At 33.0% G+C, this 27,304-nt stretch overlaps 4 protein-coding genes and 7 non-coding genes across 12 annotated transcripts; 8 read left to right on the top strand and 3 right to left on the bottom strand.

The window, feature by feature from the left end:
- The first annotated feature begins 742 nt into the window (after positions 1-742).
- On the top strand, positions 743-3,054 carry LOC106350214 (COPII coat assembly protein SEC16-like). Its single transcript, XM_013790127.3, has 3 exons — positions 743-1,203; positions 1,308-1,460; positions 1,696-3,054. The coding sequence occupies exons 1-3, from the start codon at positions 760-762 to the stop codon at positions 2,518-2,520; spliced, it is 1,422 nt and encodes a 473-aa protein (XP_013645581.2). The 5' UTR covers positions 743-759; the 3' UTR covers positions 2,521-3,054.
- LOC125578891 lies at positions 2,952-3,054 on the top strand. The gene has a single exon (XR_007316968.1). It is a non-coding gene; the product is annotated as a U6 spliceosomal RNA (small nuclear RNA).
- A 231-nt stretch (positions 3,055-3,285) lies between these two features.
- LOC125577670 (syntaxin-123-like) lies at positions 3,286-5,699 on the bottom strand. 2 transcript variants are annotated; one of them, XM_048739256.1, is made up of 2 exons: positions 4,455-5,699; positions 3,286-3,836 (listed from the first exon to the last, which is right to left on the bottom strand). In XM_048739256.1, exons 1-2 carry the CDS (start codon positions 4,949-4,951, stop codon positions 3,416-3,418), a joined length of 918 nt encoding a protein of 305 aa, XP_048595213.1. In that variant the 5' UTR covers positions 4,952-5,699; the 3' UTR covers positions 3,286-3,415. The 2 variants fall into 2 exon arrangements, with proteins under 2 accessions (XP_048595213.1, XP_048595212.1); XM_048739255.1 differs by having other exon boundaries at positions 3,286-3,845; positions 4,464-5,698.
- Positions 5,700-6,112: 413 nt separating this feature from the next.
- On the bottom strand, positions 6,113-7,919 carry LOC106402311 (protein TIC 20-IV, chloroplastic). Its single transcript, XM_013843019.3, has 3 exons — positions 7,717-7,919; positions 7,299-7,438; positions 6,113-6,957 (listed from the first exon to the last, which is right to left on the bottom strand). The coding sequence occupies exons 1-3, from the start codon at positions 7,776-7,778 to the stop codon at positions 6,317-6,319; spliced, it is 843 nt and encodes a 280-aa protein (XP_013698473.2). The 5' UTR covers positions 7,779-7,919; the 3' UTR covers positions 6,113-6,316.
- On the bottom strand, positions 7,716-9,246 carry LOC125577966 (protein TIC 20-IV, chloroplastic-like; the record flags this gene model as incomplete). The annotated part of the gene is made up of 1 exon (XM_048740186.1): positions 7,716-9,246. A coding segment is annotated over one exon (651 nt), but the record flags the coding sequence as incomplete, so codon positions are not given.
- Positions 9,247-11,536: 2,290 nt separating this feature from the next.
- LOC125578852 lies at positions 11,537-11,680 on the top strand. The gene has a single exon (XR_007316933.1). It is a non-coding gene; the product is annotated as a small nucleolar RNA snoR134 (small nucleolar RNA).
- Positions 11,681-11,722: 42 nt separating this feature from the next.
- On the top strand, positions 11,723-11,810 carry LOC125578847. Its single transcript, XR_007316928.1, has one exon. It is a non-coding gene; the product is annotated as a small nucleolar RNA U36a (small nucleolar RNA).
- Positions 11,811-11,848: 38 nt separating this feature from the next.
- Positions 11,849-11,940, top strand: LOC125578791. Its single transcript, XR_007316874.1, has one exon. It is a non-coding gene; the product is annotated as a small nucleolar RNA Z223 (small nucleolar RNA).
- Positions 11,941-11,969: 29 nt separating this feature from the next.
- Positions 11,970-12,082, top strand: LOC125578801. Its single transcript, XR_007316884.1, has one exon. It is a non-coding gene; the product is annotated as a small nucleolar RNA Z278 (small nucleolar RNA).
- Positions 12,083-12,452: 370 nt separating this feature from the next.
- Positions 12,453-12,543, top strand: LOC125578793. Its single transcript, XR_007316876.1, has one exon. It is a non-coding gene; the product is annotated as a small nucleolar RNA Z223 (small nucleolar RNA).
- A 148-nt stretch (positions 12,544-12,691) lies between these two features.
- LOC125578831 lies at positions 12,692-12,797 on the top strand. Its single transcript, XR_007316912.1, has one exon. It is a non-coding gene; the product is annotated as a small nucleolar RNA snoR97 (small nucleolar RNA).
- Positions 12,798-27,304: the final 14,507 nt, after the last annotated feature.

Raw genomic sequence — 27,304 nt, 5'->3', positions numbered from 1 at the left:
GAATTAAGACTATATCTCATTTGATCTTCTTCGGATAGGTTTGTATCTTTTTTTAAATATGTTTTCTTTAAATCAACGAACGCTCATGATTATAATGTAGTGTAGAAGATTATAGAGAAAATTTTGGATGCTTTGTAGATAGTATCCCAAGTAGACTAATCCCAAGCCCGTTAAAAGATTTGATATAACTTTTTGTTTATTTTACATATATCAACCGTGGACTCTCTATACTGAGTCTGTGACTCTGTGAGTGTATATAATACTAATATTATCTATATTTATTATTTTTGTTTCGCTTTTTTCTTTATAATCAAGTAATCATTACGATAATAATAAATATTATTGGGAGTGCATACCCTAACTATATTTCATAGGAAATCTGTTTTTAAAAATAGAAAACAGATACTATGCTTAAGTTTTGTAAATTTATTACAAATAATAATTTAATTTTGAAAATTCTATGAACTCGGACTTTTTTTATGATTAAGGAGATAGACACGTATTTAAAAGATATCTGAGTCTAAACAAGCTAAATATATTATTTTCCATACTAAGACTGCAACATTTTCTCACTTTTTGTGTAATTAGTTAATTAATCTTCATACACGCGTGAGCTTCCAATGATTCGGTTAGTGCGAAGCTTCACACGCGCCTAAAAACCTTAACGGTCAACAACCTCGCGCCATTATATATAAGATTCTTTAACTAGTTCTTCTTCGCTCATTCATCTTTCTCTCTAGAAACTTCACATCTCTGGCCATGGCTACTTCTCCATCTGATAAACTCGTCCAAGAAGAAGAAGAAGTGGGAACAGAGGAGGTTGTTGATCCCGCCAAAACAACCAAGGAAGAAGACGAAGTGCGAACAGAAGAAGACCAAGCGCGAACAGAGGAGGCTGATCCCGAAAAAACAACCGAGGAAGAAGACGAAGTGCGAACAGAGGAAGACAAAGCACGAACAGAGGAAGAAGAAGTGAGAACAGAGGACGTTGATCCCACCAAAACAACCGAGGAAGAAGACGAAGTGCGTACAGAGGAAGATGAAGTGAGAACAGAGGAAGACGAAGTGAGAACAGAGGAAGAAGATGAGCCCAAGGAAGAAGCTATCGAGAGCCTTCTTGAATCTACTCGTAATCTCAACATAGAAGACGAAGAGACCAACCAAGGAGCTGAGAATCAGAATCGTCAAGAAGATCCGATCACGGTACATCCCAAACTCTATTGATAGATCAAGAACCCTATTGTCTCTGTTTTTGCTCTGTTTCGTGTCCCGCCATTTATGTTACTAATGATCCACGCCTTGATCAGACTCATAGGAGCGACCAAACAATGGACCGTGGCTCAACATCGCTTGCAAGTGACCAGAACCGTCCTCTTGATTCTGATCCCAACACTTCTCCTATTAGTCTCAGCGTACAAGACCAAGGAACCGAGAACCAGAATCCTCAAGAACAGTCAATGGTACATCCCAAACTTTATGATCATCAAGAACCTTTAAGTGATTAGAGTCTATGCATATTGTCTCTGTTTTGCTCTGTTTCTTGTCCCACAAGTAATGTTGGATTAGATTAGTTGTAGTAGTGATAGGCTTTAGGTCTAGGTCTCTGTTTTGCTCTGTTTCTTGTCCCACAAGTAATGTTGGATTAGGTTAGTCCTAGTCTTGTTACTACTGAGTACTGATCCAAGTCTTGATCAGATTCCTAGGAGCGGTCAAAGGATGCAACGTGGCTCAACATCTTCTGCAAGGCATCAGAACCAAAACCGTCCTCTTGTTCTTCCGAATCCTCCTTCTCAACAGATGATGATGCCTCCTCGTCTTGGACCAAGCGTGCCTCCATATCAGCAAGACCTTTTCGGTTTGCCCCCGCAGCCAAGATGGCTCGTAGTAGACCACTTCTACTCAGACGGGCTCGGTCTATACAGTGCACAATGGAGATTCCGAACCATCACTCCTTTTCTCCCAAACCAGAACACATATCCGCATCAGCTGGTGCCGATGGAGCTCCCCGGTCAGCCTGGAACTGAATTAGTATGCTACAGCCAGTCGTTCGGTGTGCTTCGGCAGGGCCAACTCGTTCCCCACCAGGAAGCTCCTCCGATGAGGCCGCAGCAGCAGAACCAGTTTCGAAGTCTACCTCCAATGAGGCCAATGCTGCCACAGGACGACTTCGTTGTCCATCTAGGTCAAGTCCCGGTGAGGCCAATGATGTATTACCAGGAACAGAACCAGATTGTTCCCAACGCGGGCATACAAGCTCCGGCGAGGCCAAGTCTACCCCAAGTCAGAGCTCCGATGATGCAGCCACCGGTGCTTTTATATCCGCCACCTATAGTTAACGCTGTACCAGTGAGGCCAATGATGAACCAAGGAGGAGGACAACGGTTTAGGTTCCCCATGATTCAGCACCACCAAGGTTCTCCCAGTGCACCGTGGCCTGAGCAGAATCAGCAACTTCAGTCTCCAAGGGAGTCTCAGGGTTCCAACGATGGACCGTTTTCTTCTGGCGGAAGTCAAGACTAGAGCATAAGAGGTGTTAGGTAAAAAGTTTTTAAAAGTTTTTAAAAGATACAAAATGATCTCAGATTGATTTTGATAATTGTAAATGAAAGCTTGATTACTCTTTTTTACTCAAAGATTTAGCAGAGGTTTAAACCTCATCGTTAAATAAGTATACTACAAGGTCTTTATAGTTTGTTTCTTCTCCGTCGATAATGTCACGTGTATTTCATATGGTCTAAGATAGTAACTAAAAGCTGATTACAAAACCATGAATTTTTAAATGAGATGAATCACCTTTTGAATAATGTTAACGGGCCAGAGAAATCGAAGAGAGGCCTTTTAGTGTAATAAACGAGCCCATTAAGTAGACTTTAAACCGTAACAGCGTCCCACACCGGCTGTGTAAGAAGAAGAGGCTGCGTTTATATAGCGACGGAGTCAAGTAGGTGATTGTCCCTTCGGGGACATCCGATAAAATTGGAACGATACAGAGAAGATTAGCATGGCCCCTGCGCAAGGATGACACGCACAAATCGAGAAATGGTCCAAATTTTTTTTGTTCCTTTTTCCTTCAATTCGATTCGAATTGCAGCTCAAATGTTGATTCTCAAATAAATTTGTTCCCATTCCTGGTCGATTTTAGATTTTCAGAAACCACTATGTTCTGCATTAAGATCTCGAAGCTTGGAGCTTGCTATGTCTGTGAAAGAGTGATCCACCAGGCCCTGATGCTGAGAGGTTAAAGGAGCGTGCTCAAATACTTTTATCAGATGAATACAGAAGTAAGCAGTGTTCATGAGATGTAATGAAACTCAAAAATTGTACATTGCTTGTCTTACACTCAATAGATTTTTGTATCCCAAATGTTTCTAAAATACAAAACAATAACGGTGGAAGCAAAATGTTTATTTCAAAATCAAGGTTTAAGCAAACTTGTGTAGAGGATAGGGAAGAGAATCACAATGACAAGAACAATAGCGAGTATAATGGCAATACAAGTCCATTTCCTCGAGTTCCTCTGAAGCACTTTAGCTCCCTGCAACTGCTCAGACCCTCTCATGACGAAAGAGCTTGCCTTTGAAACGTTAGACTCGATGTCGTTGAGTATACTCCCTTGAGCTTCAACAAGAGCTGCCATGTCGAGGAATATTTGGTGCAGCTCCAGCAGACTCCGTTCTATGTCTTTAACCGCGTCATGCCTTTCTTGAATCTCTGATAATGTGTCCATGATCTGTCCACGGCCTTGCTCTTGTATGGCCTTTTGGAGGAAACGTTCGCTCTCTCCGCTTGATATCAGCTTCTCTATCGTCTCTTCGTCTGCTTTTTGGCCCGTTACAGTGAAATACCTTCAAAGATTCAATATCAAAACACATAAGAACGTTACCATCTAAACCCCCTAATGATATAAACTTTTCTTGTGAAGCAAGGAAGGTTGATCTTTGGTGAATCATAGTATACCCTAAAATGAAGTAAAAGAAGAAGAACATTACCGGTTTGGTTTGGCATCGGTTACTTTGATTCTCTATAAAAAATATATTTTGTAACCATACTATACCAAAACCAAACTAACCAAATTTTTTGAACTAACAAAAATAAATGAACTAACCGAATTTATCTGATATCTTAACAAAATTAAACCAAAATCTAACCGAATAAAAAATTGGTAAGTTTCCAAAAAAAAAAAACCGAACTAACTAAATTTATCCAAAATTTTAACAAAATTAAATAGAAATCTAACCGAAATAAAAAGTGGTGGATTTTTAAAAATCGAACTAACTGAACCGAACCAAATTTTATTTCGGGTTATTTCGGTAAAATTTATGTTGAACCGAATTACCCGAACGAGCATGCCTAATCTAAACCCTTCAAGATAAACTTTCCTTGTGAAACAAGAAAGATTGATATTTGTTGAATCATAGTAAACCCTAAAATGAACACAAAAAGAAGAAGAAGAGGAGAAGTACCTTCTCTCTATTGTTTCTTTGTATTCACTAGCCATTTTGGTACGCAGTCTCTGAAAATCATCCATCATGTCTTTAAGCTTCTTCCCTAACCCACTCACGACAGATGTTCTCGTCCGATCAGCAGAGGAGCCAGGTCCACAACCAGGGACTTTCCTCTGAGCAGCATTCGATTTCTCCAAGGCCACGAGCTTCGTCTTTATCATCTTGACACGTTTCAAGACCTCTGTAACGCTCGTGTCCATACGAGCGCGGAGCTTCTTCACGGCCTTGGAGTCATGCACGGTCTTGGACTCTTCGTTAGCATCTTGTAGACGCTTATGAATCTCCTCGACAGCTTTCATGTCTTCTTTAACACTCTCGACGTATCCGAAGAACTCATCGAGGTTGCCTGAGTCGAGAGTAGCGTTTTGAGACTCGATGTCGTCGAGCTGGACTTGGTGGTTTAGGTCTGTGTATCTCTTGAACGAGCTTGAGATTAGATCGTTCATGGTGACAAAATGGAGAAATCGGAGGAAATGTGCAAGTTTATTTTTTGATAGAAAGGACCAAAAATGGTGGTTACATGATTTAAAGAGACCTTTAAGAGCTGTCTGAAAACGAATGTTTTGATACTAAACAGAGTTATTATGAGCTGTGTTTAGGAACCAGTCAAGGGTTTTAAAGACCAAAGAAGACTTTGTGATGGAGATGGAATGTAACTGACATTGTGATTTGGTTGGTACCATGTTGCAGGGACGACGTGGTCGCCATTAGTTATTACCACTTTTTATTTCTGTGTAAACATGAAGGCCACTTAACCATAAATTCAATGTAATTAAGCCAATAGAGAGTCAATGGACCTTAATGATTTATGAATTTGGTACAAAGTCTGATCTAGTAGGCTTATATATTAGGATTCAGAACATGAAGAACAAAGCCTGATTTCTTTAATATAAGATTATTTTGATTTGTTGACAGATAAAGTTTTGAGTTAGAGTTTTCTGGTTTAGATACTCGATTTGTGGTACATAATCAATATTAACCACTGTTATAAAAAATTTGAGTAATGCATGCTAATTTCTACATCTAAGTATTCTCTACATATAGAATATTATGTCTCATAACAAAATTACTAAAAAGACTTCATACACTGCAAAAATTGAATCAATATAAAATCCATATAAACACCATTTTCTTCAAAGTCAGAACAACTTAAAATGTTTTCATGCTCAGTAGAGACCATATTACAACTTTGCACTATGTATGAGGGGCTACTTCCTATATTAGTATTTTTCATCTATTCCCTCACTACAAAATCAACTTTTTCTTAAAGATCATCCATTTCTTTCCAAACACTTGAAAGATTATTACTCTGAAAATCATTAAAGTAGAGGTTTCTGAAAATCATTAAAGTAGAGTTTCTGAAAATCATTACTCTGAAAATCCATTTATTTTCTAAACATTTGAAAGATTATGTCTAATTTGGTTTTAATCTTATAATTTGATAACTGAAAGATTATTACTCTGAAAATCATTAGATTAGAGGTTTCTGTATATTCCTTAGTCCTTACTAATTTTTTGTCGTGTCTAGTTTTTTTTTGTAAATTTCTTTGTTTTTCAGTTATCAAATTATAAGATTAAAACAAAATTAGACATGCTTTCAAACCATATGAACCACTACGCCGATTTATTTGACATTAAAAAAAAAAGTTGATTTAAGCTACTCTCGCAGAGAGTTCTTTCTGTTTTACACACGAGACACTGACACTACAGAAGACTCTTAGACCTCGATAAGACACAACCACAACAACCTCTCTCTCTCTCTCTTACTTGTTCCTATTTCAAGTATGCAAACACCATAGAGAACCACCTTTTCACCTGAGCGGTCTCGAAAACCCTCCCAAGTTGAAGAGAGTGTGAATAGAAGCAGCATCGGTCACAAAAGGAATCTGAGCATAAATTCCAGCGAGAGCGCACCGAATACACTCAAGAAGCAAACAGATGTAGGTAAACCCAATCACCATCCAGTAATACATCCCAAGCCGTCCTTTGAAATGAATCAGCGGGAAGAAGTTGCTGGTGCACCAAATGATCTGAAGCGCCGTCTCGAGAAGCATACCCATCATCATGTGGAACCTGAAGTAGTGAGGCAAGTCCTTGTTCTTGACCACGAACATGTAGCCCAAGTAGCAGTAGAGCATGAAGAACCAGCTCGGCCATCTGTTGATCGCTCCGGGGATGAAGTAGATCATGTCTCCGATGGCGTCGTACTTTTCTAGAAAAGGCTGGACGTAGAAGCCGACGTCTGATATCTGGAGGGATATCAGGTAAGGGATGCACGCCAGCGTCCTCCACCACCACTCTGGTCTCTCTGCGATTTTGGGGAGTTTGATCTTGAAGAAGTCGTCTTTGAACGCTCTCGCAGGCTCTACAGGTCTCTGGCGTCTCGTAAAACCGGTAGTTAATGGTGGTAAGCCATGAGCAAAGAGATGGTTAGATGATGCTGGTGCAGTTGCTGCAGAGTTTACAACATTTGTTAAATCACATTAGTACAGTAATTAATCTCAAACTCTCAAGAACCATGGAACAGAGACAGGACAAGCTTCTGTTACAAAAGGGGAGTTTAGAGTGAAAAAAAAACACAAGAAACCACACTAGAACAGTAACTAATCTCAAAGTATCAGAACCATAGGACAAACACAGGACACAAGCTTCTATAATGATTTATAAGAGATCCATTTTTGTAATAAAGGGTGAAAACACACACAAGTTAATGTCTTCCAGGTGATTATTATCACGATTTTTTTTATTATATATGTTTATAGAAAGCATGTGGTGAGTAGTCCAAGTAATAACCTGAAAGAGGAGCAATCACACGGGGACATCTCTGTGAAACTGAGTCTGCTGACAATCTTAGTTTTGGGAATGAATCGAGCTTGGGGAAAGACACTCTTTGATTCACATACTTGTTTAGGATTGGACTATGCTGCTTCTTCCTGGTTTAATATAAAATCACAATCATTAATCTAACTGAAAGACTCTAAACCAAACGGAGACTCCGAGAACACATAAATAAACAAGGCGACGAGACATAACGTTGAGCTGCAAGTGAGACTCAGATCCCAATTCTAAAACGCATAACCAATTATTTAAATCGACGATTCTAAGATTCGAAACAGTAACCAACCAACCATAGCTAAACGAAAGAGTCCTAAATCAAAACAATCTATCAACACAACGAGGAGCTCAAGAATAGGAGAAGGAGACACGAAACCTGGGAGCGAGAAAAGTGAGAGAGCCAAGGTTGGTGGTGGTGGTCGCCGCCAAACCCTGCATAGTTTCTTTACCGGCGGAAACCTCGGGAGGAGGCTCTTTTTAGGTTTCGATGTTAAAATAAAATCAAAAAGAAAAATTCACAAAATTAGAGTATCTTTACGTGCAAGAAATATGAATGAATCGAATCTACCTGATGTATTTTCTAAGTCGGTTTTAAGGAACTTTCTCGAACTTGAGTGAGTCTGCAGTCTTATTGGGCTTTTCTATTAAAGCCCAAATACACATTAGACCGGTTCTATAGGCTGGTTTACGTAAAACCAAAGCGGATTGAGTGTGAAATGTAAATGATTTTAACATTAACTAGGCCGGTTTACATTAAATTCAAATAATGGTAACACTACGAATTTAGTCTATAAATATATTAAAAGATAGAAAGTCTTCATTTTGAAAAAAAAACACTAATAAGTAATCTTGATGTTTCTTTTTTTGTGAAACTGAACTAACATATTTATATAGAAAAACTTTAAAAGCAGTTGTTTGGTTCAGGGAATAGAGTATTATTGACTTGGGAGGCTGTATGGAGAGGTGGGTGGAGTGAAGAAAAGGCCATTCTGATACGAAACAAATAACATTTCAGCGCAATGGCCATTAAGGACTCTGGAAAAATTTAGAAGATCGTCAGAATGTGCTTATATTCCAGAACAAGAATTTTAATTCACATCAAGGTTTAGTTAACAAGTCTCTCCCTCTCACACACACACCATCGTGGTCGATTACAAACTGATATCTTCAAACTTATTTACTAAGTACCATCATCATCCAAGCGAACAAAATGAAAACAAATAAATCCTATATCAAGTATGCAACACCATGAGTATCATCTTTTCACCCTAGTGGTGTCTCGAGTGTGAATGGAAGCAGCATCGGCCACGAAAGGAATCTGAGGATAAACTCCAGCGAGAGCGCACCGTATGCATTCAAGAAGCAGACAGATGTATGCGAATCCCATCGCCGTCTCGTAATACATCGCAAGCCTTCCTCTGGAATGAATCAACGGGAAGAAATCGCTGGTGCACCATATGATCTGAAGAGCTGTTTCGAGAAGTATACCCATAATCACGTGAAACCTAAAAAAATGAGGCAGTTCTTTGTTCTTCACCAAGAACGTGCAACCCAAGTAACAGTACTGCATGAAGAACCACCTCGGCCATCTGGTTATCGCTCCGGGGATGAATTTAATAATGTTTCCAGTGGCGTCGTACTTTTCTAGAAAAGGTCGGACGTAGATTCCGACGTCAGATACTTGGAGGGATATCAGATAAGGGATACAAGCCAGTGTCCTCCACCACCATTCAGGTCTCTCGGCGATATTAGGCAGTTTGATTTTGAAGAAGTCATCTTTGAACGCAGGCTTTGATGGTCTCTGTCGAGGTCGTCGACGTCTCCCAAAACCGTCATCAAAGGGCGGCCAACCATGACCAGAGAGATGTTTAGATGATGCTGATGCAAAGTAAAGACACAAGTCAGTGTGTTAAACCACACTAGAACAGTAAATAATTTGAAAGTCTCGAACCATAAAAAAAAGACAGGACAAGCTTCTATAATGATTTATAAAAGATCTTTTTGTAGTTAAGGGTGAAAACACACAAGTTTAGTGTTTTCCAATCCTAATTATTGTCACGATTTGTCATTATGTTTTTATACAATACTCTCTTTAATTCTTGTTTTAAGATAATTCAATGCAAAATTTATTAACTTTATATGCTATTGTATTTTTTTATTGGGTGAAATGTGGTTAGGTATGTGAGTAATAATACTTTATTTATAAAATATGTAAAATTAAATGTTTATAGAATGGGGAGAGAGTATGTTTATAGAATCATGTGGTGAGGTCGAAATAATACCTGAAAGAGGAGCAATCTCACGAGGAGATCTTGAGTTTGCTGACAGTTCTAGTTTTGTAATGAATCGAACCTGGGGGAAAGACACCCTTTGATTCACATACTTGTTTAAAATTGGACTATGATGCCTCCTGGTATATCTAAAATCATGACCACAAAATGGCAAACATGAGTTGATTATGATGTCGAAGAGGGGGGAGAAAGAAAACGAAACCTGGCAGCAAGAAAAATAAGAGAGCCAGTGGTGGCCGTCGCTGCCAAACCCTGCATAGTAAGAGAGCCAGTGGTGGCCGTCGCTGCCCAACCCTGCATAGTAAGAGAGCCAGTGGTGGCCGTCGCTGCCAAACCGTGCATAGTTTCTTTTCCGATGAAAACCTGGGGAGCCTCTTTTAGGTTTTCGATGTTCAAATAAATCAAAAGATATCTTCACCTGCAAGGAATATTCTAAGTAGGTTTTAAGGAGATTTCTTGAATTCTACTCCTCAATCTTATTGGGCTTTCCATAGAAGCTGACCCAATATCACATAATTAGGTCGGTTCACTTAGAACCAAGCGGACTGAATGTAAAATGTAAGTGGGTTTATAATTAAAATTGAGTTTACTTTTAATTAGGCCGGTTCACTTTAAATTCAAAACAACGGTTCCGGTAAAATACAGACTAGTCTAAAAAAGACAATTCATTTTGTAAAAGTTTACTAATGATAACCTTGTTTTTCTTTGAAACTAAAGGAACATATTAAATATAAAAAATACTATAAAAAGCAATCAAACAAATGAGTTCATACATTCCAAAATGGGACTGGCCTTCCACGACCAAACGAAAATAAGGAATACTAAAATGACACATTGTCTTATCAAAAACTCGTTTAATAGTAGAGGAGGAGAACCTATCAGTCCGGTAGCCTTAACCATTATGGTTAAGTTTATCAAACTTCCTTTCGTCAGGACCGAGAAAGATCTTTCTCCACATCCTCCTTCTCAAAGGAGAGAATTGTTCCACCAAAATCCTTCTTTGTAAGAGGTGATCAGTTCCCGGTAAACAAAACTGGACAAAATTGCCAATTTCCAAACCGCTTGCTATCTTGTGTAAAGATCCACTTGGGGCTGGTAAATGCAACAATTCTCATTCAGTTAAGATTCAAGGTTTTGGAAAAAGTTGTGCACAAAAAAAAAGTAGAGGAGGAGAATGAAATAAAGAAAAGAAAAGATAAGAGAATTGGTCATTGCTGAAGATGCATACTTGATTTTTTCCTCAAAACTGTTTTCATATGATCTTCTCAACGAAATAGGTGTAGTGGTTATCTTTTCACCTCCCACTTTTGATATTGTCCCACGGGAGGGTAGTATCACACTTAAACAGTTGTTACATACTGCTTCAAACAAATGAAAAAGTTACTCTGAAAAATTTAGAAAGAGGTAGAATTTACTTATATTCCAAAACAAGAATCTTTCTTCAAAACAAGGTTTTGTTAACAAGACTCTCTCTCTCTCTCTCTCTCTCTCTCTCTCTCTCTCTCTCTCTCTCTCTCTCTCAAGTCTGATATTAACAACGCTTATTTACTAAGTATCATCATTATCATCATCAACCAAAGACTAGCGAACCAAATGAAAACCACAAAGAAACATTCGGTTTACATTAAACCATCAACCGACCTGTATCAAGAAGAGCGAAAATAATAGCGAACTTATCGGGTTTTGAACAAGGCCCACCAACTCGATGATATAAACCGACATTGACGAAAATGGAAGTTTAAATAGCGGGGTAGTTTCGTCAATTTGGACTAGGGTTTTTAATCGAACGCATGCTCGTCTATGTTATATATAACAATCGTATGAATCCAATTGCAATCACCACTTTCTCTTCTCATCACGATTGGTTCTTTCGTTGTAGCTTATGGTTCTTTAATCTTAGAGTTTTTGCAGGAGCCTCCCGGGCTAGTCTGATAATAGTAATTCATGAGGAATTAAGCCCCAAAGCTCCTGCTAGATTGGTGCCATTCGTGTTGCAGTTCTGTCTCAAATCTTATCTGGCTTAACTGTGTCAAAGCAATGTCTAGATTTCGTTTTAATTGTTTTATTAGTTTGATGATGAAAAGGTGTGTTTGGCTATGGTTACAAAATTATCCGCGCTTCTGAGATTTATTCCATGAAGTAATCGGAAAACAATGGTTGAATTTCTTAATATGAGCCTTCTCTTTGATTCATCTTATAGTGCTACTTGTTTTTGTTTGTGGGCAGTGATGATTAAAATTAACAGCTTTACGCCAGTTCTGCTTCAGAAAATTCTTGATAGAAGAAGCTGTATAAACTCTGAGCTCAAATTTTTATTGTTTAAATGTTTGATTTGGTTGCCGATGAGGAAATCCAATTTAAGCGAGGTGCAGTGGAGCTGAGACCCTGTTTTCAGGGAGAACCCCTTGGCAGAAACTGCAATTTCTATGAAGCTAATGGACTAACTGAGGCTTTTGTTTTTATTCTGTTTTCAATTGATTATTTGATTTATTTTCTGATTATTTGGATTGTCTTCACATCAGCTTTGTCTCTGGCTTAGGCCTTGACATTCTAGTTAAACTAGAACACTAAATTTATGTACTAAATTATGTGTTTATCAGCATCCTTGAGTTCTTGACCGGCGATGGCTTATACTTATTAGGGAACCAATTACTCGGTTGATGTTTCTCCTGATCCAACGTTGACCTATTATTCTAAAAATCTATTGAAAATAAATTGTGTTGAATAATTTTTTAGGTATCCTTTAACTAGGGGTGATGTTAATTGTATGGATTGAATTGGGATCTTTTTTTTTGCTATTTGATTTGTTTTATTGTTTTGCATTTGGTAGTGATGATTAAAATTAACAGCTATACGCCAGTTCTGCTTCAGAAATTCTTGATTGAAGAAGCTGTATAAAATCTGAGCCCCTTTAAAAAAATAATTCTTGAATAAGTTTGTTTTGATACCGATGAGGAAATTCAATATTGTGCTCTGCAGGGGAGCTGAGACCCTGTTTTCAGGGAGAACCCTTTGGCAGAATGTGCAATTTCTGTGAACCTAATGGACTAACTGAGGTTTTGTTCTTATTAATAAACTGAGTCTAACTCAGAAATTGATAGTGTTAACATAAGCTTTGTGTCTGGTTTAGGCCTTGAGATTTTAGTTAAACTAGAACACCAAATTAGCAACCAACAATACAGATTAGCCAATACAAATGGTGTTACTTTTGGCTTGATGAGCTAGTAATGATGATACAGTATGGCTTGAAACGGGGTTACTTATGTTACTAAAGACGTTTTATGCAAGACAATTCGTATTATTTTGTTGAACAATACATCCCCAAGACATTATTTAAGAATTGATTTGACAACAAAGGTTCCAAACCATACAATTCTATAATCAGTTTCACAAAAAAAAAATAACACAACAATAAAAGTTTCAAACTTTTTTAAATCAGATATCAGTATCATCAGATATCAATACAAGAGATAACTATGTTTTAAAATAATATTGTTATATTTTTTAATTTTTTTTAAAAAATTATGTATTAACCTTAAATAAAAATATTGAGTTTTACCTTAAACCAAACCTCACACAGACACAGACAATTGAACGATTATTAAATCGGTGGAATAACCATTATTAAATTGTTATTCTCTTGAAAAATAGAGACAACATAAGCTCCAAACATTTTTGAACATCATCATATGTTACCACCTTCAATTGTTTTTATAAATTAATTTAGCGAAATTTCATAATACTCCATAAATCGGTGGAATTACCACCTCGCTATTCTCTTGAAGAATAGAGACAACAAAGTCTCCAATCCTCTTTGAACATCATCATATGTTAGTGCATGATGCAACTATGCATTAAAACACTATTGACATATTTTTGAAATTTTCTCAAAATCTATGTGTTAACCCCTACAAAAATGTTGAGTTTTTGGTAAATGTTTTACATACTGAAGCCTATAATCTTTAGTGTTGTTTTAAAATTTCTAGCCACATTCTACAATTGTATTAATGTATTTTAAGAATTTTCATGTTATATGGGAATCATTATAATATTTTTTATCAATTAATTTAGTAAAAGTTCATAATACACCCTAAATCGACGGAATACCCACAATAAATCATCACTTTTTCTTGAATACGGAGACAACAAAGGCTCCAAACTCTTTGAACATCATCATATGTTAGTGCAAAATGCAACTATGTATTAAAACAATATTGTTGTATTTTTTGAATTTTTTTTTCAAAATCTATGTGTTAACCCCTACGAAAATGTTGAGTTTCTGGTAAATGTTTCTATACTGAAGCCTTAATCTTTAATTTGTTTAAAATTTCTAGCCACATTCTACATTTGTATTAATATATTTTAAGCTTTTTCATGGTATATGGGAATAATTATAATATTTTTTTATCAATTATATTAGTAAAACTTCAAAATACTTCATAAAGCGATGGAATAACCACTACAAAATCACTATTTTCTTGAATAAGTACACATAGATTTTGAGAAAAATTTAAAAAATTTGAAAATACTGTTTTAATGCATAGTTGAATCATTTAATAACATATGAGGAATTTCAAAGAGGTTTGGAACCTTTGTTGTCTCCGTTTCTCTAGGGAATAGCAATTTTATAGTGGTTAGTCCAATGATTTAGGGAGTATTTACAGTTTTGCTAAATTAATGATAAAAAATTAGAACGATGTCCATGTACCATGAAAAGGAGTTTATCATAAATTAATACAAATGTATAATGTGGTTATAAATTTTAAAACGAATTAAAAGATTATAGGCTTCATATATAGATCATTTACCGAAAACTCACTATTTTCGTAGGGGGGTACACATAGATTTTGAGAAAAATTCAAAAAATTGACAATACTGTTTTAATGCATAGTTGAATCATTTAATAACATATGATGAAGTTCAAAGAGGTTTGGAACCTTTGTTGTCTCCGTTTCTCTAGGGAATAGCAATTTTATAGTGGTTAGTCCAATGATTTAGGGAGTATTTGCAGTTTTGCTAAATTAATGGATAAAAAATTAGAACGATGTCCATGTACCATGAAAAGAGTTTATCATAAATTAATACAAATGTATAATGTGGTTATAAATTTTAAAACGAATTAAAAGATTATAGGCTTCATATATAGATCATTTACCGAAAACTCACTATTTTCGTAGGGGGGTACACATAGATTTTGAGAAAAATTCAAAAAATTGACAATACTGTTTTAATGCATAGTTGAATCATTTAATAACATATGATGAAGTTCAAAGAGGTTTGGAACCTTTGTTGTCTCCGTTTCTCTAGGGAATAGCAATTTTATAGTGGTTAGTCCAATGATTTAGGGAGTATTTACAGTTTTGCTAAATTAATGGATAAAAAATTAGAACGATGTCCATGTACCATGAAAAGGAGTTTATCATAAATTAATACAAATGTATAATGTGGTTATAAATTTTAAAACGAATTAAAAGATTATAGGCTTCATATATAGATCATTTACCGAAAACTCACTATTTTCGTAGGGGGGTACACATAGATTTTGAGAAAAATTCAAAAAATTGACAATACTGTTTTAATGCATAGTTGAATCATTTAATAACATATGATGAAGTTCAAAGAGGTTTGGAACCTTTGTTGTCTCCGTTTCTCTAGGGAATAGCAATTTTATAGTGGTTAGTCCAATGATTTAGGGAGTATTTACAGTTTTGCTAAATTAATGATAAAAAATTAGAACGATGTCCATGTACCATGAAAAGGAGTTTATCATAAATTAATACAAATGTATAATGTGGTTATAAATTTTAAAACGAATTAAAAGATTATAGGCTTCATATATAGATCATTTACCGAAAACTCACTATTTTCGTAGGGGGGTACACATAGATTTTGAGAAAAATTCAAAAAATTGACAATACTGTTTTAATGCATAGTTGAATCATGTAATAACATATGATGAAGTTCAAAGAGGTTTGGAACCTTTGTTGTCTCCGTTTCTCTAGGGAATAGCAATTTTATAGTGGTTAGTCCAATGATTTAGGGAGTATTTACAGTTTTGCTAAATTAATGGATAAAAAATTAGAACGATGTCCATGTACCATGAAAAGGAGTTTATCATAAATTAATACAAATGTATAATGTGGTTATAAATTTTAAAACGAATTAAAAGATTATAGGCTTCATATATAGATCATTTACCGAAAACTCACTATTTTCGTAGGGGGGTACACATAGATTTTGAGAAAAATTCAAAAAATCTGACAATACTGTTTTAATGCATAGTTGAATCATTTAATAACATATGATGAAGTTCAAAGAGGTTTGGAACCTTTGTTGTCTCCGTTTCTCTAGGGAATAGCAATTTTATAGTGGTTAGTCCAATGATTTAGGGAGTATTTACAGTTTTGCTAAATTAATTGATAAAAAATTAGAACGATGTCCATGTACCATGAAAAGAGTTTATCATAAATTAATACAAATGTATAATGTGGTTATAAATTTTAAAACGAATTAAAAGATTATAGGCTTCATATATAGATCATTTACCGAAAACTCACTATTTTCGTAGGGGGGTACACATAGATTTTGAGAAAAATTCAAAAAATCTGACAATACTGTTTTAATGCATAGTTGAATCATTTAATAACATATGATGAAGTTCAAAGAGGTTTGGAACCTTTGTTGTCTCCGTTTCTCTAGGGAATAGCAATTTTATAGTGGTTAGTCCAATGATTTAGGGAGTATTTACAGTTTTGCTAAATTAATTGATAAAAAATTAGAACGATGTCCATGTACCATGAAAAGGAGTTTATCATAAATTAATACAAATGTATAATGTGGTTATAAATTTTAAAACGAATTAAAAGATTATAGGCTTCATATATAGATCATTTACCGAAAACTCACTATTTTCGTAGGGGGGTACACATAGATTTTGAGAAAAATTCAAAAAATCTGACAATACTGTTTTAATGCATAGTTGAATCATTTAATAACATATGATGAAGTTCAAAGAGGTTTGGAACCTTTGTTGTCTCCGTTTCTCTAGGGAATAGCAATTTTATAGTGGTTAGTCCAATGATTTAGGGAGTATTTACAGTTTTGCTAAATTAATGGATAAAAAATTAGAACGATGTCCATGTACCATGAAAAGGAGTTTATCATAAATTAATACAAATGTATAATGTGGTTATAAATTTTAAAACGAATTAAAAGATTATAGGCTTCATATATAGATCATTTACCGAAAACTCACTATTTTCGTAGGGGGGTACACATAGATTTTGAGAAAAATTCAAAAAATCTGACAATACTGTTTTAATGCATAGTTGAATCATGTAATAACATATGATGAAGTTCAAAGAGGTTTGGAACCTTTGTTGTCTCCGTTTCTCTAGGGAATAGCAATTTTATAGTGGTTAGTCCAATGATTTAGGGAGTATTTACAGTTTTGCTAAATTAATTGATAAAAAATTAGAACGATGTCCATGTACCATGAAAAGGAGTTTATCATAAATTAATACAAATGTATAATGTGGTTATAAATTTTAAAACGAATTAAAAGATTATAGGCTTCATATATAGATCATTTACCGAAAACTCACTATTTTCGTAGGGGGTACACATAGATTTTGAGAAAAATTCAAAAAATCTGACAATACTGTTTTAATGCATAGTTGAATCATTTAATAACATATGATGAAGTTCAAAGAGGTTTGGAACCTTTGTTGTCTCCGTTTCTCTAGGGAATAGCAATTTTATAGTGGTTAGTCCAATGATTTAGGGAGTATTTACAGTTTTGCTAAATTAATGGATAAAAAATTAGAACGATGTCCATGTACCATGAAAAGGAGTTTATCATAAATTAATACAAATGTATAATGTGGTTATAAATTTTAAAACGAATTAAAAGATTATAGGCTTCATATATAGATCATTTACCGAAAACTCACTATTTTCGTAGGGGGGTACACATAGATTTTGAGAAAAATTCAAAAAATCTGACAATACTGTTTTAATGCATAGTTGAATCATTTAATAACATATGATGAAGTTCAAAGAGGTTTGGAACCTTTGTTGTCTCCGTTTCTCTAGGGAATAGCAATTTTATAGTGGTTAGTCCAATGATTTAGGGAGTATTTACAGTTTTGCTAAATTAATTGATAAAAAATTAGAACGATGTCCATGTACCATGAAAAGGAGTTTATCATAAATTAATACAAATGTATAATGTGGTTATAAATTTTAAAACGAATTAAAAGATTATAGGCTTCATATATAGATCATTTACCGAAAACTCACTATTTTCGTAGGGGGGTACACATAGATTTTGAGAAAAATTCAAAAAATCTGACAATACTGTTTTAATGCATAGTTGAATCATTTAATAACATATGATGAAGTTCAAAGAGGTTTGGAACCTTTGTTGTCTCCGTTTCTCTAGGGAATAGCAATTTTATAGTGGTTAGTCCAATGATTTAGGGAGTATTTACAGTTTTGCTAAATTAATGGATAAAAAATTAGAACGATGTCCATGTACCATGAAAAGGAGTTTATCATAAATTAATACAAATGTATAATGTGGTTATAAATTTTAAAACGAATTAAAAGATTATAGGCTTCATATATAGATCATTTACCGAAAACTCACTATTTTCGTAGGGGGGTACACATAGATTTTGAGAAAAATTCAAAAAATCTGACAATACTGTTTTAATGCATAGTTGAATCATTTAATAACATATGATGAAGTTCAAAGAGGTTTGGAACCTTTGTTGTCTCCGTTTCTCTAGGGAATAGCAATTTTATAGTGGTTAGTCCAATGATTTAGGGAGTATTTACAGTTTTGCTAAATTAATGGATAAAAAATTAGAACGATGTCCATGTACCATGAAAAGGAGTTTATCATAAATTAATACAAATGTATAATGTGGTTATAAATTTTAAAACGAATTAAAAGATTATAGGCTTCATATATAGATCATTTACCGAAAACTCACTATTTTCGTAGGGGGGTACACATAGATTTTGAGAAAAATTCAAAAAATCTGACAATACTGTTTTAATGCATAGTTGAATCATTTAATAACATATGATGAAGTTCAAAGAGGTTTGGAACCTTTGTTGTCTCCGTTTCTCTAGGGAATAGCAATTTTATAGTGGTTAGTCCAATGATTTAGGGAGTATTTACAGTTTTGCTAAATTAATTGATAAAAAATTAGAACGATGTCCATGTACCATGAAAAGGAGTTTATCATAAATTAATACAAATGTATAATGTGGTTATAAATTTTAAAACGAATTAAAAGATTATAGGCTTCATATATAGATCATTTACCGAAAACTCACTATTTTCGTAGGGGGGTACACATAGATTTTGAGAAAAATTCAAAAAATCTGACAATACTGTTTTAATGCATAGTTGAATCATTTAATAACATATGATGAAGTTCAAAGAGGTTTGGAACCTTTGTTGTCTCCGTTTCTCTAGGGAATAGCAATTTTATAGTGGTTAGTCCAATGATTTAGGGAGTATTTACAGTTTTGCTAAATTAATTGATAAAAAATTAGAACGATGTCCATGTACCATGAAAAGGAGTTTATCATAAATTAATACAAATGTATAATGTGGTTATAAATTTTAAAACGAATTAAAAGATTATAGGCTTCATATATAGATCATTTACCGAAAACTCACTATTTTCGTAGGGGGGTACACATAGATTTTGAGAAAAATTCAAAAAATCTGACAATACTGTTTTAATGCATAGTTGAATCATTTAATAACATATGATGAAGTTCAAAGAGGTTTGGAACCTTTGTTGTCTCCGTTTCTCTAGGGAATAGCAATTTTATAGTGGTTAGTCCAATGATTTAGGGAGTATTTACAGTTTTGCTAAATTAATTGATAAAAAATTAGAACGATGTCCATGTACCATGAAAAGGAGTTTATCATAAATTAATACAAATGTATAATGTGGTTATAAATTTTAAAACGAATTAAAAGATTATAGGCTTCATATATAGATCATTTACCGAAAACTCACTATTTTCGTAGGGGGGTACACATAGATTTTGAGAAAAATTCAAAAAATCTGACAATACTGTTTTAATGCATAGTTGAATCATTTAATAACATATGATGAAGTTCAAAGAGGTTTGGAACCTTTGTTGTCTCCGTTTCTCTAGGGAATAGCAATTTTATAGTGGTTAGTCCAATGATTTAGGGAGTATTTACAGTTTTGCTAAATTAATTGATAAAAAATTAGAACGATGTCCATGTACCATGAAAAGGAGTTTATCATAAATTAATACAAATGTATAATGTGGTTATAAATTTTAAAACGAATTAAAAGATTATAGGCTTCATATATAGATCATTTACCGAAAACTCACTATTTTCGTAGGGGGGTACACATAGATTTTGAGAAAAATTCAAAAAATCTGACAATACTGTTTTAATGCATAGTTGAATCATTTAATAACATATGATGAAGTTCAAAGAGGTTTGGAACCTTTGTTGTCTCCGTTTCTCTAGGGAATAGCAATTTTATAGTGGTTAGTCCAATGATTTAGGGAGTATTTACAGTTTTGCTAAATTAATGGATAAAAAATTAGAACGATGTCCATGTACCATGAAAAGGAGTTTATCATAAATTAATACAAATGTATAATGTGGTTATAAATTTTAAAACGAATTAAAAGATTATAGGCTTCATATATAGATCATTTACCGAAAACTCACTATTTTCGTAGGGGGGTACACATAGATTTTGAGAAAAATTCAAAAAATCTGACAATACTGTTTTAATGCATAGTTGAATCATTTAATAACATATGATGAAGTTCAAAGAGGTTTGGAACCTTTGTTGTCTCCGTTTCTCTAGGGAATAGCAATTTTATAGTGGTTAGTCCAATGATTTAGGGAGTATTTACAGTTTTGCTAAATTAATGGATAAAAAATTAGAACGATGTCCATGTACCATGAAAAGGAGTTTATCATAAATTAATACAAATGTATAATGTGGTTATAAATTTTAAAACGAATTAAAAGATTATAGGCTTCATATATAGATCATTTACCGAAAACTCACTATTTTCGTAGGGGGGTACACATAGATTTTGAGAAAAATTCAAAAAATCTGACAATACTGTTTTAATGCATAGTTGAATCATTTAATAACATATGATGAAGTTCAAAGAGGTTTGGAACCTTTGTTGTCTCCGTTTCTCTAGGGAATAGCAATTTTATAGTGGTTAGTCCAATGATTTAGGGAGTATTTACAGTTTTGCTAAATTAATGGATAAAAAATTAGAACGATGTCCATGTACCATGAAAAGGAGTTTATCATAAATTAATACAAATGTATAATGTGGTTATAAATTTTAAAACGAATTAAAAGATTATAGGCTTCATATATAGATCATTTACCGAAAACTCACTATTTTCGTAGGGGGGTACACATAGATTTTGAGAAAAATTCAAAAAATCTGACAATACTGTTTTAATGCATAGTTGAATCATTTAATAACATATGATGAAGTTCAAAGAGGTTTGGAACCTTTGTTGTCTCCGTTTCTCTAGGGAATAGCAATTTTATAGTGGTTAGTCCAATGATTTAGGGAGTATTTACAGTTTTGCTAAATTAATTGATAAAAAATTAGAACGATGTCCATGTACCATGAAAAGGAGTTTATCATAAATTAATACAAATGTATAATGTGGTTATAAATTTTAAAACGAATTAAAAGATTATAGGCTTCATATATAGATCATTTACCGAAAACTCACTATTTTCGTAGGGGGGTACACATAGATTTTGAGAAAAATTCAAAAAATCTGACAATACTGTTTTAATGCATAGTTGAATCATTTAATAACATATGATGAAGTTCAAAGAGGTTTGGAACCTTTGTTGTCTCCGTTTCTCTAGGGAATAGCAATTTTATAGTGGTTAGTCCAATGATTTAGGGAGTATTTACAGTTTTGCTAAATTAATGGATAAAAAATTAGAACGATGTCCATGTACCATGAAAAGGAGTTTATCATAAATTAATACAAATGTATAATGTGGTTATAAATTTTAAAACGAATTAAAAGATTATAGGCTTCATATATAGATCATTTACCGAAAACTCACTATTTTCGTAGGGGGGTACACATAGATTTTGAGAAAAATTCAAAAAATCTGACAATACTGTTTTAATGCATAGTTGAATCATTTAATAACATATGATGAAGTTCAAAGAGGTTTGGAACCTTTGTTGTCTCCGTTTCTCTAGGGAATAGCAATTTTATAGTGGTTAGTCCAATGATTTAGGGAGTATTTACAGTTTTGCTAAATTAATTGATAAAAAATTAGAACGATGTCCATGTACCATGAAAAGGAGTTTATCATAAATTAATACAAATGTATAATGTGGTTATAAATTTTAAAACGAATTAAAAGATTATAGGCTTCATATATAGATCATTTACCGAAAACTCACTATTTTCGTAGGGGGGTACACATAGATTTTGAGAAAAATTCAAAAAATCTGACAATACTGTTTTAATGCATAGTTGAATCATTTAATAACATATGATGAAGTTCAAAGAGGTTTGGAACCTTTGTTGTCTCCGTTTCTCTAGGGAATAGCAATTTTATAGTGGTTAGTCCAATGATTTAGGGAGTATTTACAGTTTTGCTAAATTAATGGATAAAAAATTAGAACGATGTCCATGTACCATGAAAAGGAGTTTATCATAAATTAATACAAATGTATAATGTGGTTATAAATTTTAAAACGAATTAAAAGATTATAGGCTTCATATATAGATCATTTACCGAAAACTCACTATTTTCGTAGGGGGGTACACATAGATTTTGAGAAAAATTCAAAAAATCTGACAATACTGTTTTAATGCATAGTTGAATCATTTAATAACATATGATGAAGTTCAAAGAGGTTTGGAACCTTTGTTGTCTCCGTTTCTCTAGGGAATAGCAATTTTATAGTGGTTAGTCCAATGATTTAGGGAGTATTTACAGTTTTGCTAAATTAATTGATAAAAAATTAGAACGATGTCCATGTACCATGAAAAGGAGTTTATCATAAATTAATACAAATGTATAATGTGGTTATAAATTTTAAAACGAATTAAAAGATTATAGGCTTCATATATAGATCATTTACCGAAAACTCACTATTTTCGTAGGGGGGTACACATAGATTTTGAGAAAAATTCAAAAAATCTGACAATACTGTTTTAATGCATAGTTGAATCATTTAATAACATATGATGAAGTTCAAAGAGGTTTGGAACCTTTGTTGTCTCCGTTTCTCTAGGGAATAGCAATTTTATAGTGGTTAGTCCAATGATTTAGGGAGTATTTACAGTTTTGCTAAATTAATTGATAAAAAATTAGAACGATGTCCATGTACCATGAAAAGGAGTTTATCATAAATTAATACAAATGTATAATGTGGTTATAAATTTTAAAACGAATTAAAAGATTATAGGCTTCATATATAGATCATTTACCGAAAACTCACTATTTTCGTAGGGGGGTACACATAGATTTTGAGAAAAATTCAAAAAATCTGACAATACTGTTTTAATGCATAGTTGAATCATTTAATAACATATGATGAAGTTCAAAGAGGTTTGGAACCTTTGTTGTCTCCGTTTCTCTAGGGAATAGCAATTTTATAGTGGTTAGTCCAATGATTTAGGGAGTATTTACAGTTTTGCTAAATTAATTGATAAAAAATTAGAACGATGTCCATGTACCATGAAAAGGAGTTTATCATAAATTAATACAAATGTATAATGTGGTTATAAATTTTAAAACGAATTAAAAGATTATAGGCTTCATATATAGATCATTTACCGAAAACTCACTATTTTCGTAGGGGGGTACACATAGATTTTGAGAAAAATTCAAAAAATCTGACAATACTGTTTTAATGCATAGTTGAATCATTTAATAACATATGATGAAGTTCAAAGAGGTTTGGAACCTTTGTTGTCTCCGTTTCTCTAGGGAATAGCAATTTTATAGTGGTTAGTCCAATGATTTAGGGAGTATTTACAGTTTTGCTAAATTAATGGATAAAAAATTAGAACGATGTCCATGTACCATGAAAAGGAGTTTATCATAAATTAATACAAATGTATAATGTGGTTATAAATTTTAAAACGAATTAAAAGATTATAGGCTTCATATATAGATCATTTACCGAAAACTCACTATTTTCGTAGGGGGGTACACATAGATTTTGAGAAAAATTCAAAAAATCTGACAATACTGTTTTAATGCATAGTTGAATCATTTAATAACATATGATGAAGTTCAAAGAGGTTTGGAACCTTTGTTGTCTCCGTTTCTCTAGGGAATAGCAATTTTATAGTGGTTAGTCCAATGATTTAGGGAGTATTTACAGTTTTGCTAAATTAATTGATAAAAAATTAGAACGATGTCCATGTACCATGAAAAGGAGTTTATCATAAATTAATACAAATGTATAATGTGGTTATAAATTTTAAAACGAATTAAAAGATTATAGGCTTCATATATAGATCATTTACCGAAAACTCACTATTTTCGTAGGGGGGTACACATAGATTTTGAGAAAAATTCAAAAAATCTGACAATACTGTTTTAATGCATAGTTGAATCATTTAATAACATATGATGAAGTTCAAAGAGGTTTGGAACCTTTGTTGTCTCCGTTTCTCTAGGGAATAGCAATTTTATAGTGGTTAGTCCAATGATTTAGGGAGTATTTGCAGTTTTGCTAAATTAATGGATAAAAAATTAGAACGATGTCCATGTACCATGAAAAGGAGTTTATCATAAATTAATACAAATGTATAATGTGGTTATAAATTTTAAAACGAATTAAAAGATTATAGGCTTCATATATAGATCATTTACCGAAAACTCACTATTTTCGTAGGGGGGTACACATAGATTTTGAGAAAAATTCAAAAAATCTGACAATACTGTTTTAATGCATAGTTGAATCATTTAATAACATATGATGAAGTTCAAAGAGGTTTGGAACCTTTGTTGTCTCCGTTTCTCTAGGGAATAGCAATTTTATAGTGGTTAGTCCAATGATTTAGGGAGTATTTACAGTTTTGCTAAATTAATGGATAAAAAATTAGAACGATGTCCATGTACCATGAAAAGGAGTTTATCATAAATTAATACAAATGTATAATGTGGTTATAAATTTTAAAACGAATTAAAAGATTATAGGCTTCATATATAGATCATTTACCGAAAACTCACTATTTTCGTAGGGGGGTACACATAGATTTTGAGAAAAATTCAAAAAATCTGACAATACTGTTTTAATGCATAGTTGAATCATTTAATAACATATGATGAAGTTCAAAGAGGTTTGGAACCTTTGTTGTCTCCGTTTCTCTAGGGAATAGCAATTTTATAGTGGTTAGTCCAATGATTTAGGGAGTATTTACAGTTTTGCTAAATTAATTGATAAAAAATTAGAACGATGTCCATGTACCATGAAAAGGAGTTTATCATAAATTAATACAAATGTATAATGTGGTTATAAATTTTAAAACGAATTAAAAGATTATAGGCTTCATATATAGATCATTTACCGAAAACTCACTATTTTCGTAGGGGGGTACACATAGATTTTGAGAAAAATTCAAAAAATCTGACAATACTGTTTTAATGCATAGTTGAATCATTTAATAACATATGATGAAGTTCAAAGAGGTTTGGAACCTTTGTTGTCTCCGTTTCTCTAGGGAATAGCAATTTTATAGTGGTTAGTCCAATGATTTAGGGAGTATTTACAGTTTTGCTAAATTAATTGATAAAAAATTAGAACGATGTCCATGTACCATGAAAAGGAGTTTATCATAAATTAATACAAATGTATAATGTGGTTATAAATTTTAAAACGAATTAAAAGATTATAGGCTTCATATATAGATCATTTACCGAAAACTCACTATTTTCGTAGGGGGGTACACATAGATTTTGAGAAAAATTCAAAAAATCTGACAATACTGTTTTAATGCATAGTTGAATCATTTAATAACATATGATGAAGTTCAAAGAGGTTTGGAACCTTTGTTGTCTCCGTTTCTCTAGGGAATAGCAATTTTATAGTGGTTAGTCCAATGATTTAGGGAGTATTTACAGTTTTGCTAAATTAATGGATAAAAAATTAGAACGATGTCCATGTACCATGAAAAGGAGTTTATCATAAATTAATACAAATGTATAATGTGGTTATAAATTTTAAAACGAATTAAAAGATTATAGGCTTCATATATAGATCATTTACCGAAAACTCACTATTTTCGTAGGGGGGTACACATAGATTTTGAGAAAAATTCAAAAAATCTGACAATACTGTTTTAATGCATAGTTGAATCATTTAATAACATATGATGAAGTTCAAAGAGGTTTGGAACCTTTGTTGTCTCCGTTTCTCTAGGGAATAGCAATTTTATAGTGGTTAGTCCAATGATTTAGGGAGTATTTACAGTTTTGCTAAATTAATTGATAAAAAATTAGAACGATGTCCATGTACCATGAAAAGGAGTTTATCATAAATTAATACAAATGTATAATGTGGTTATAAATTTTAAAACGAATTAAAAGATTATAGGCTTCATATATAGATCATTTACCGAAAACTCACTATTTTCGTAGGGGGGTACACATAGATTTTGAGAAAAATTCAAAAAATCTGACAATACTGTTTTAATGCATAGTTGAATCATTTAATAACATATGATGAAGTTCAAAGAGGTTTGGAACCTTTGTTGTCTCCGTTTCTCTAGGGAATAGCAATTTTATAGTGGTTAGTCCAATGATTTAGGGAGTATTTACAGTTTTGCTAAATTAATGGATAAAAAATTAGAACGATGTCCATGTACCATGAAAAGGAGTTTATCATAAATTAATACAAATGTATAATGTGGTTATAAATTTTAAAACGAATTAAAAGATTATAGGCTTCATATATAGATCATTTACCGAAAACTCACTATTTTCGTAGGGGGGTACACATAGATTTTGAGAAAAATTCAAAAAATCTGACAATACTGTTTTAATGCATAGTTGAATCATTTAATAACATATGATGAAGTTCAAAGAGGTTTGGAACCTTTGTTGTCTCCGTTTCTCTAGGGAATAGCAATTTTATAGTGGTTAGTCCAATGATTTAGGGAGTATTTACAGTTTTGCTAAATTAATGGATAAAAAATTAGAACGATGTCCATGTACCATGAAAAGGAGTTTATCATAAATTAATACAAATGTATAATGTGGTTATAAATTTTAAAACGAATTAAAAGATTATAGGCTTCATATATAGATCATTTACCGAAAACTCACTATTTTCGTAGGGGGGTACACATAGATTTTGAGAAAAATTCAAAAAATCTGACAATACTGTTTTAATGCATAGTTGAATCATGTAATAACATATGATGAAGTTCAAAGAGGTTTGGAACCTTTGTTGTCTCCGTTTCTCTAGGGAATAGCAATTTTATAGTGGTTAGTCCAATGATTTAGGGAGTATTTACAGTTTTGCTAAATTAATTGATAAAAAATTAGAACGATGTCCATGTACCATGAAAAGGAGTTTATCATAAATTAATACAAATGTATAATGTGGTTATAAATTTTAAAA

This window comes from Brassica napus, chromosome A9, assembly GCF_020379485.1.
Source record: "Brassica napus cultivar Da-Ae chromosome A9, Da-Ae, whole genome shotgun sequence".
Lineage (NCBI taxonomy): Eukaryota > Viridiplantae > Streptophyta > Magnoliopsida > Brassicales > Brassicaceae > Brassica > Brassica napus.
The sequence above is the reverse complement of the archived record's forward strand: the minus strand, read 5'-3'. Positions and strand labels throughout refer to the sequence as shown.